This window comes from Mus pahari, chromosome 6 (assembly GCF_900095145.1).
Source record: "Mus pahari chromosome 6, PAHARI_EIJ_v1.1, whole genome shotgun sequence".
NCBI lineage: Eukaryota > Metazoa > Chordata > Mammalia > Rodentia > Muridae > Mus > Mus pahari.
The window spans coordinates 70,325,457-70,336,523 of record NC_034595.1 but is presented as its reverse complement, the minus strand read 5'-3'; the positions used below and the strand labels follow the sequence as shown (position 1 = coordinate 70,336,523).

Here is an 11,067-nt window from a genome sequence, read left to right as displayed (position 1 = left end):
TTAAAAAGTGGGCTTTCGTATGCAAACTGGAATTTTGGAAAATTCAGGTCTACAATTATGAGCTTAATTCCTTCCTAACACGCAAACATTTTCCAATGGGATCAGCAGGATTATAAAGTAATATGTAATTTTCTGTAGGTTTTTGTTTTGTTTTTAGGGTAAAATGTTCAAAAGTTTATTGTCATAAATACTACTTACATCTCTGGGTTGTCAGGCTTCATAAATGAGGTTGTTGTTGCTGCTGTTGTTGTTTTTCCCCCCTGGATTCTTGAATTTGTCATTTAATTGGATCTCTATTGTGAAGGGTGAATAAAAGGAATAATTTAACAACTCTTTAAACTTTGAAAAACTATATATATATGTATATATATACGTATATATATATTTGTTTGTTTGTTTTTTTGAGACAGGGTTTCTCTATATAGCCCTGGCTGTCCTGGAACTCACTTTGTAGACCAGGCTGGCCTCAAACTCAGAAATCTGCCTGCGACTGCCTCCCAAGTGCTGGGATTAAAGGTGTGCGACACCACGCCCGGCGAAAAACTAATTTAAAAAAAAAAAAAAAAGATTTTTAGTTGTAGCCAGGCATGGTAGCACACATCCTAAATCCAGCGCTTGCTCAGTGTTGCAGTGACCCGGCTGTGAACATATTGATTTGAATTACACCCCTGAGACCCGTGTCTGAGGCGGAGACAACTGTATGCCTCTACCCCTAAGAAGCAGCTAGGTGATGGGTGTTTGATTCCTAAGGGACCAGCCTGAACGTCCCCTTCAGAAACCTGACTCCAGGCCTGGTACAGCGCCCCCAAGATGAAAACAAGTACCTGTGTGTGTGTGTGTGTGTGTGTGTGTGTGTGTGTGTGTGTGCCTGTCCTCACAGAGCTGCTGTTAGGACACTTAGTCACGGGTGTGTGTGTGTGCCTGTCCTCACAGAGCTGCTGTTAGAACACTCAGTCACGGTGTGTGTGTGTGTGTGTGTGTGTGCCTGTCCTCACAGAGCTGCTTGTTAGAACACTCAGTCACGGGTGTGTGTGTGTGTGTGTGTGTGTGCCTGTCCTCACAGAGCTGCTGTTAGAACACTCAGTCACGGGTGTGTGTGTGTGTGTGTATGTGCCTGTCCTCACAGAGCTGACACTCAGTCACGGGTGTGTGTGTGTGTGTGTGTGTGTGTGTGTGTGTTTCCTAGCTTCCCACCCCTGAGCCCTGGCTAGTAGCTCAAATGGGAGTAAAGGGTCACATATATCTGTGTGTACTGGACTCCGTCAGCAGGGCCTAGAACAACGTCAGAGGTAGACATATTCTCTTTTTCTACCGCCTGCTCATGCAGGAGGGAATATACTTTTTGGTTTTTTTGAGGGGGAAAGAGGGAAGGAAGAAGGGAGGGAGGAAGGTAAGGGAGGGAGAGTAGAGAGGAAGGACAAAGAGAGGGAAGGGAGGGAGAAGGAAAGGAGGGAAAGACGGAAGCAAGGATGAGCAGACAGAGGAGGGCTCACGGTCCTCCCTGTCCACTGTCACACAGACACAGCAGTAACAGTGAGAAGTGGCCGGGCGTGGTGGCGCACACCTTTAATCCCAGCACTCGGGAGGCAGAGGCAGGCGGATTTCTGAGTTCAAGGCCAGCCTGGTCTACAGAGTGAGTTCCAGGACAGCCAGGGCTATACAGAGAAGCCCTGTCTCGAAAAACCAAAAAAAAACAAAAACAAAAACAAAAACAAAAACAAAAAAAACAGTGAGACGCGGCTCCCAATGCGTAGATTGCCTTGTTGCCATCACAGCTTCTAGAGAGCAAGGGCACCTTTTAAGGTTTATAGGGACTGGGGTCAGAGGTAGTGCACAGTTGTGCTGTTTTCTGAGCACCTACTGTGTGGCAGATGAACTTCAGATGTGGTTCTTTCCATCTTACTGACTCAAGTGAAGCAGAGCGGACATGAAGACTGAGGCACAGGAAGCCAAGAGACCTGCCCAAGGTCACCTGGCAAGTCCTGACATGGGCACTTCTCAGTGATGAGTGACCCGGTCCTCTGGCTTCCCAGTCCCCCGGCAAACTCCAAAGGCCTGGCCCTCCGTCCTATTCAGTCGTCTGTAGTAATTTCCTGGCACTGTCATTCCAGTGAGAAAGGTCTCTCCCCCACCCCCACCCCCCCACCCCCATCTGTTCCCGGCATTCTACTCTCTCATCTCTTCCAGGTCACTTCTAGCTCAGTTCCAACCACAGAAATTGTAACCCATGAGCCTTAGACACCTGCCAGTTCTCATTTACCAAGTCAGGGTCGCACTATGTAGCCCAGGCTGGCTCTAAACTCCCAGACTGCCTGCCTCAGGCTCCCAAGTGCTGGGACTACAGGCATGTGTGTGTGTGTGTGTGTGTGTGTGTGTGTGTGTGTGTGTGCCCACACCTTGGCTCTAACTTCTCACGGCTGAGCCGTGCTGTCGATAGAATCCATGTCCTGGAAACCTGCATCTCCCTACCCTTCTTTGCTTGGCTTTAGCTGCTGAGCAAAGCCCTGGTTCATTTCCTCACGACTCTCCATCTCCTGTGCCTCCCTCCAAAGCCAACCAGGGCTGGCGAGCACTGGCCAGTGCTGCTTGGTGTCTAGTGTCTGAGCATGCCCAGTGAATCCTCACTGTGACCCAGCTGTCCATCATGCTTCCATTCTCTGTAGAACTAGACTGACTGCTGCCTCACACCCTCTCCCCCAAGCCTCCATCACCTCCCCTTTCTCTGTCACCCTGCTTCTTGCTCCCCAAAGAACCTCCATACTGCCTTACCAAACCCACCAGCTCCTGCATTCTTTCCCCAGGAGAAACTAATGAGCTGCCATTGTCCTAAAGGCAAAGCCACCATCACTGTCCCCACGAACACTGGATCCCATCCTTCCTCCTCTTCCTTGTGTCTGTGTTTGAGATGGGTCTCACTTTGTAGCTTTGGCTAGCCTAGAACTTGCTATGTAGAACAGGCTGATGTCTACCTCACAGGTACCGGCTTGCCTCTGCCTCCTGAGTGCTGGAATTTAAGGCATGTAACACCATGCCCTGCTCTTTTTTTTTTTTAAGACCTATTTTAACTGTGTGTGTGTGTGTGTGTGTGTGTGTGTGTATGTGACTTTGTGCGGATATGTGTGTGTGAGTGTGGTACCCAAAGAGGCCAGAAAATGATGGATGCCCGGAGCTGGGAGTTCAGGTGGCTATCATCTGGGAGCTGGGAACCGAACCTGGGTCCTCTACAAGAGCAGCCAGTGCTCCTAACCACTGAGTCATCCCTCCAGTCCCACCTACTCCATTCCTTGTTCCACTTTCTGTGAGTAGCCATTCCCTTGAAAGCAAGAACAAACGAACATTTCTGTATTTTTATTATTTTTAGGGGAGACACACAGTTTCACAAGAAACAATGATTTTTCTCAAACAATAGAAAAAAGGTCTTTTTGAAAAATCCACTGTCTTAGATGAAAAGTCTACCCAGCAAGCACTGGGACAGTTCTGTGAGTAGAAACCAGTGTGGTGGAAGTTACCTATAGGAAGTTCAGTGCAGAGGTCTCCACAAGTCCTGATTAGTTCTGTAAGGCTCCAATGGGCCAGCTCAGGGTAACAGTGGGAATGAGCTCACAGACAAAGGCAGGCACCAGTTCCTCTGACGGGGATGCAGGCTGGCTCACTCCCCAGGCGGCTGCATCTGCTTACAGAACTCATCAAACTGCTGCTGCTCCAGCTCCGTCATGACTCTGTTGAGAGCATAGATCTGAATAGAGAAACAGATACATTAGCAATGGAAGCAGCTGTAGCAATGCTAGAACTGTATCAGGAGGGACCTGGTGGGCAGTGACCAGGACAGGATGGCAGCTTCCATCCAGGGACTGAGGAGAGAGCACAATGAGGCACGGGGCTTGGTCTTTATGGATGGTCCCTGACAGCTATGAGGGAACAGCACAGGATCAGTTCTGGGAACTTGGAGTGTGTTAATGTGATACACAGGGGAGCTGGGGAGCTGAAAAAGACAAGACTGTCTGGGCCTCAAAGCCACTCCAGGGAGTCTGGAATGTCACCTGCAGCTCTAGAGAGCAGCAGACACTGGTATGCAGGGACAACCTATCTGTGCTTTATAAAAGATGTCTGGAGGCCAGTAGGGGTGGTGGTGGACAGAGGGATTATCAGCTACTTAGGGGGCATTTGTACAAGTCCAGGGAGGAGGCAGTGGGAGCATGACCTGGCACAGGCCATTTACTAGGGAGAAAATCTTGAAAACACTCTGACCCTCATATATGTGCCACGTCACACACATAAATGTAGTAAGGACAGATGTCCAGGAATAGAGAACCAGTCACAGAATATAATGTCTACCACCAATTTAAGAAATAGAACTTGGGGCCAGAGAAATGGTTCAATAGTTAAGAGCACCTGTTGCTCTCGCAGAGGATCTGAGTTTGGTCCCAGCACCCACATGGTGGCTCACAACTGTCTTTAACTTCAGTTCCAGGGGATTCTATGCCCTCTTCTGGCCTCCATAGGCACTTACATGCTGCACAGACATGCATACAGGCCAAACACTCATAACAATAAAGCTATCTGAGAGGCACTTGCTAGGTGGACCTCTGTGAGTTTGAGGCCACTTTGGTCTACAAAGTTCTAGAATAGCCAGCGATACATAATAGAGCCCCTGTCTCAACAAAACAAAACAAAAATCTTGGAAGGCAAAAGAAGGATAGAACATGGGACCAGAGAGACAGATGGCTCAGCAGTCATGGGGTGCTGCTGTTCTTACAGTGGGACTGGGGTTCAGTTCCTAGCACCTCTGTCCCAGGGATACACACATACATATTCATAAACAATAGATAAAAACAAAAAGGATCTTAAAGAAAAAAAAAATGGCTGGATGTGGTGACTCACATCTTTAATCCCAGCACTCAGGAGGCAGAGGCAGACAGATCTCTGAGTTCAAGACCAGCTTGGTCTACATAAAGTGTTCTAGGCCAGTCAGGGTTATGTAGTGAGATCCTGTCTCAAAACAAACTCAAATGAACGTGAAGCCAGATAAAGTAGCACATGACTAAACATCCAGAAATATGCAAAATGAAGTGACTTTTTGTTATCCTATGAAACACTACTCAGGAGTACACACTGCAGAGGTGATGAGTTCACATAGGACAGCGATGGGAGGATTAGCACAACATTTAAGTAGTCATGTGACACACTGCAGAGGTGGTGAGTTCATATAGGACAGCGATGGGAGGATTAGCATAACATTTAAGTAGTCATGTGAGCAAATCACCAGAAGTGGTACTGGGGCTTCCCCGTAACTGGTCTATTTCCTTCTTCCCCAGTCCTCTTTCCTTCCTTCCTTTTTTTTCTTTTTTGAAACAAGGCCTCACTATGTTACCCAGGCTGGTCTTGAACTCAGTCTCCCAGATGCTGGGACTGCAGGTGTGTGCTAGGCTTGGCTTGAGTTGAGTTGCTTAGGCTGAGTGGTAGATATGAAGGTATTTATTCTTTAAACCATACATGATTACATTTATACTTTATATTTAAAAAGCATAAAAGCCTCTGCCTTGTATGTTTGATCTTGCTATCCTTTGTGATCTGTATGCTACTTTCTGTCCTAGGACTGGCAGGGATATTATGTAGCATTCTAGAGACCTTCCAGTCAAGGAGGCATAATGGCAGGAGAGAGGGGACAGTAAGCAGGGCAAGAAAAGGTTTAAGATGTCCAGGGTACCTGAGGCAGGGAGTGAGACTCTGGGTCTGCAAGTCTTGGGGTCACAGCAGTGCTACGATAAGCATAGATAAGCCACTTCAACTCCAACTGAGCCTCCCCAACCCTACGCACGCCTCTCAGCTCTCCTGCACAGCTAACTTTCTGCAAAGACATAGCTTTATCCCTTCCTTCCTGAGGAGTTGCTAGCAAATTCCTATGGAAGAGTCCATACCAGGGAACACAGACAAAACAGCAAGACAGCTGTGGGGAAGCAAATGGACTGGGCTGGGCGTATGGCTCAGTGGTAGAGCACAGGCACATACAGGCTCTGGGTTCAAGCCCCAATACCATAGAAACAAAATCAAGGGGTCACTAAGTAGGAAGCACTGCTCTGACCACAGGTCCGCCTTCATGACCACAGGCCTGCCTTCATGACCACAGGCCTGCCTTCATGACCACAGGCCCGCCTTCAGGGGCAGCTGGACTCTGGTCACAGCACTTATTCCAGAAGGATTCCCAAAGGATAAAGGGGAAACAGTAACACCTGCTTTGACATTTGCTCACACATGTGCAGGCCTGCCTCAGGCTGACATGAGGAGCTACAGGTGGCAGCTGCTGCCAGCATGGACATCCAGTCTGACATCCCAGCAAGCAAATACGGACACAACCAGCTGGTCCTTCTAGGTCCACGTGGTGACTTCAGGTCATGATCATTGCTGGTTATCAAACGCCTGCAGTGTGCCAGGCCCTGTGGTAAGTGCTTTACCTATGTAAATGCAATTTTGACTCCTCATTACACGGTGAGGTAGATCCTACCAGCCTCATTTTACCAAAGAGGCGTTGAGGAAAGGATGTTCACAAACATCTTTCCCAGGTCATATGGGAAGAATGCATGGAAGCCAGACAAGTAGATGCTAGTAAGGACAGAAACAATGCCCTCCACATCTAGCTTTCAGTGTGTACACAACAGTTTGGGGGCAGGGGCACTGTTTCTTACAGCACCCCTCTAACTGCCTGCTAAGGCACAAAGCAATTAAGATCAACAGCTTGGGTCTGGGTAAAGCCATGGCACATGTGTTCACAGAAGGGAAGGCTTTGGAAATCACTATGATTACTGGAACGAATGCCCTGTGAAGGCAGCACTCTCCTGCCTTGGCAAGCCATGTGTCCACACACTTCTGCCCACCCACAGCAGCAGCTGGGTGGTTATTTAATAAATGGATCCAATAAACAAAGCTTGACAATATCAACTGTCAGACCAAAAGGAACATGACATGTCTCACATTGTCAACAGGAGTGCCAGCTTGAGGAATCCTCTGAAAGCCATTTGCCAATATCTAGAAGAATTGATTGGCACCGGTAATTGCTCTAGTCAAATACCTGACAAGAATCCTAGCACAGGTGCCAAGGAAGCATCTAAAAGGGTTTCCCCTCTCCCCCACCATACGAGTGTTTGTAAAAAGCAAAACTAAGTAATTATAACACCCATCACAGGAGGAATGGGTAGGCATCCTAAATGAGGTGGTCTGGGGGCTGGAGAGAGGGCTTCGTGACTCAGAGTCTTTGATGCTCTCCCAGAGGACCCTGGGTCCACACACAGCACCTATGTCAGGTGGCTTATAGCCACCTGTAACTCCAGCTCCAGGCATCCGATGGGCTCGTGTGACCTCCAAGGGCACCTGAACTCATGGTCACATATCGTCACACACATAATGAAAAACACATCTTTTCAAAAATATGTTTATAATGTAGACACTATAAAGAACAAAGAAAACAGATTCTTAAGAGTAACATGACTGTCTCTAAAATGCCATGCAAACAAAACATACACGCACAGGTAATGTATTCATCTATTTGAATGAAAATGCATTAAATAAAAGGGCTTAGCCACAGAGAGGGAGAAAAGGTGTGGGACAAACAGTCAAAGGAGACGTCACATTTCTGTGTGGCTTTATTTATCTTAGGAAAATTCTAGGAAAATGCGACAAGGCTACTAACCATTACCAGTCTGAGAAGCTGAATGAATACCCAGGTGTTTCCTGTACTTTAAATGTTCTCAAAAACACACACAACAAAGAGGCAGAAAAGACCAGCAAGCATGTACCTAATACTAGATATTAAAATACTCGTGTCTGGATGTGGTTCGTTAGCCATGTAAACATTTTAAAGCCTTTTATTTTTAAATGATTGTAAGTGTTGAGAGAACAAAGAAGCTCTGGTGGGCTCAGAGCTTGGGCCTTTACAGGGTCGTGAGCAGACACTTAGACCTGCTGCCGCTGTGGTGTGTGTGTGGGGTGGGGTGGGGGTGCCACAGCAAGTGTGGAGGTCAGTTTTATGCAGACCTCCCTTTCTTCCGCCTATGTATGGATTCTGAGGAACAGACTCAGGTTGTCAGGCATCTCCAGTGAGGACTTATTCCATCCCGCCCTCCAACTAGCTACTCTCTGCACCAAATGCACATGTGTCACGGGTCACACTGGCACTTCATGCATTCTCCTTCATTCATTTGTTCATCTTCTCCTCCGGCCCTGACCCCTCTCTCACCCATAGCTACCTTTTTCTCTTTTCATGCATTCCTCAGATCTCTAACACAAAAGCTCTGTGCCAGGAGGCAACTGGAGACTCTGTCGGTCCAGGTTGGGGTTCTGACACTAACTTGGTGTGTAACTCTGGGCTTCCACTTCACCGTTTGGGACCTGGCTGGACTCTCTCCTTCTGGAGGGACCAATGCCTGGGACAAGCAGGGAGCCTTAGTAAAGTTTCCTCTGCTGTTTTTTGTTTTTGTTTTTTTTCCTTCCACACCTTCTCCAGCTCACTCAGGCATTCAGAGCTCCTTCCTTAGTCTCACCTCTGCTCTCTGTCTTTGCTTCAGCTCCTGCTGGGCAGATTTCTGCTTAGCCTTCTCCACTCTGAAGGCTGGTTCTTTAACTTTGGATTTTTCTTTCCGGGCAGGTGGATCCATGGTTTGGCTTCTGACTGCTTCGTGGTCAGCTCTGACCTGATGGTACAAAAAAGAGAACCGCTCGCTAGTCTTTCGCCCAACTCCCTAGCTTGGCAGGTGAGGCAGGATGCCCTGGAGTCCACCGCTAGCACCTTGCTGTGCGTCCCTAGTCGAGTCTCCTCACTTCTGCGTCTCAGTTTCCTGCACAATGGGACAGCAGTCATTCCCTGGCCATTTCCCTACCAACCCCGGGTGAGCAGCAGATGAGAAGGCCCGAGAAAGCAGCTCCAACCCGGGGGCGTACGGTAGGGCCGGGTCTCAGGCCGAGGGGCGAGCCACTCGGTCCGCGGTAGCCCCCTCTGCCAGCCCCGCCCGGCCGCCCGGCCCCTCCGCAGCAAGATGGCGGCTCGGGGGTCCGCGCGCTTCCTTACCCGGCCTCGGGCTCCGGGCCTCCGCCACGTCGCAGACAAGCCCCCACGCGGGGTTCACCCTAGCCTCCCCTTCTGCGGGACCGCAGCGCCCAGCCCGCTGCTCTTGGACTGGGCGGGCCGCGCCGGGGAGGGCGGGGCCGCGGCCTGAGATGTCCCTCCCGCAGGAGCCACTGCGCGCGCGCAGCGAGCACCCCTGGGCGTGGCCGGACCGGGAGAGGCGGGATCGGAGGCGGGTAGGGCGGGGCCTGTGGTTGGAGGGCGGGGCCTGGGGCAGGAACATTCTTACAAGTAACCAAAGCTTTTCCTGGCTTCTAGTTTTCTGGGACAACTGCGAGGCTTTGAAAGGCAGAATCTGATTCCTGTGGTTGAAATTGGCTAGCACTGGAATTCTGAGCATCAGGTTCTAAATCAAGAAAGTCAGGACTGCTGATTGCTTCCTTCCTGACTTATAGATCTATAAGGAGTATCAAATGGAATCCTGTTTACCACAATGCTTTGAAAGCGTTGAAAAAAATTATCTATCTATCTATCTATCTATCTATCTATCTATCTATCTATCTATCTATCTACCTATCTTTCTATCTTAAAATACAGGGCCCCTAGCCCGGCCTGGTGGTGCACACCTTTAATCCTAGCACTTAGAAAGGGGAGACACAAGCATCTCTATGAGTTCCAGGCCAGCCAAAGCTATACGGTGAGACCCTGTCTCAACAAAACAAAACAAATTCAGGGCCCCAAGCATGTGCTAGGTAAGCCTTTTAATACTGAGTTATACCCTCAGCTGGGCAGAAATTGTATTAGTTAGGTTTTCCGTTGCTGTGAAAAGACACCATGACTGACACAACTCTTATAAAGGACAACATTTAATTGGGGCTGGCTTACTGGTCCTGAGGTTCAGTCCATTATCATCAAAGCAGGAAGCATGGCAGTGTGCAGGCAGGCATGGTGCTGGAAGCCAGAAGAGGATACAGAGTCCCCTGGAACTGAAATTAAAGACAGTTGTGAACTGCCATGTGGGTGCTGGGACCAAACCCAGATCCTCTGCAAGAGCATCAAGTGCTCTGTTGTAACCATTGAGCCATTTCTCTACATCTTGTTCTGAAGGCGAACAGGAAAAGACTGTCTCTCACATGGCCAGGAGAATACCCTCAAACCCAACCCCCCAGTGACACGTGACACGTCTCCCTCAACAAGGCCACACCTCCTAACAGTGCCACTCCCTGGGCCAAGCATATTCAAACCGCCACAGGAATCAGAAGTATATCCAGCCAACACACACACACACACACACACACACACACACACACACACACACACACACAATGTGGGAGGTGGAAGGAGAGGGTAGGAGAGAAACGAGAGAAACAGCCCATGGATAATCAAGAGGGTGTAAACTAAAATTTTTTTTTTTTTTGGTTTTTCGAGACAGGGTTTCTTTGTATAGCTCTGGTTGTCCTGGAACTCACTTTGTTAAACTAAAATTTCTACCTATCATTTTCATTTGTTGAATTAGCAAGAAATGTGTCAAGGAGGAGGAAGTGCCAGAGTAATAACAATAGCTACTTCCCTTTGTGGCTTCCCCTGTTCTAGGCAATACTCTGAGAGCATTGCATTATTAAGTCCCCTATTCCTCATAAAAACATGTGTACCAGTATGATTTCTAAACAGGAACAGGCATGAAAAAGTTAAGTCCTAGGTTACCCAGCTAGTAAGTGCTAAACAAGCATTTTAGACAGGGTTCAGAAGACATTGGCCTCTGGAGACACATTCGGACCTACATTTTTAGTCCCTCTGTCACCCTTAATCCTAGCACTCCAGAGGGAGAGGCAAATGGGACCCTGTGTGTCCAAGACCAGCCTGGTCTACCTAGCAAATTCCAGACCTGCCAGGGCTACATCCAATGGGAAGCCTCCATGGGCACTGAGCTGCATTCAGTCTGAGTTGTTATATTCTCTTCAGAGGCCAATTCTGTACTAGATCTCAACCCTTGAAACTGGACATAATCACAT

The 11,067-nt window shown here is 48.6% G+C and overlaps 1 protein-coding gene across 3 annotated transcripts; it reads right to left on the bottom strand.

Annotated features, from left to right (window-relative positions):
• Nucleotides 1-3,333: 3,333 nt before the first annotated feature.
• On the bottom strand, nucleotides 3,334-9,960 carry Svbp (small vasohibin binding protein). Of its 3 annotated transcripts, none has more exons than XM_021200767.1 (3): nucleotides 9,059-9,234; nucleotides 8,535-8,684; nucleotides 3,334-3,736 (listed from the first exon to the last, which is right to left on the bottom strand). In XM_021200767.1, the coding sequence occupies exons 2-3, from the start codon at nucleotides 8,646-8,648 to the stop codon at nucleotides 3,650-3,652; spliced, it is 201 nt and encodes a 66-aa protein (XP_021056426.1). In that variant the 5' UTR covers nucleotides 8,649-8,684; nucleotides 9,059-9,234; the 3' UTR covers nucleotides 3,334-3,649. The 3 variants fall into 3 exon arrangements, with proteins under 3 accessions (XP_021056426.1, XP_021056425.1, XP_029396026.1); XM_021200766.1 differs by lacking the exon at nucleotides 9,059-9,234 and adding an exon at nucleotides 8,780-9,019; XM_029540166.1 differs by lacking the exon at nucleotides 9,059-9,234 and adding an exon at nucleotides 9,941-9,960 and having other exon boundaries at nucleotides 3,353-3,736.
• Between the last annotated feature and the right edge of the window lie 1,107 nt (nucleotides 9,961-11,067).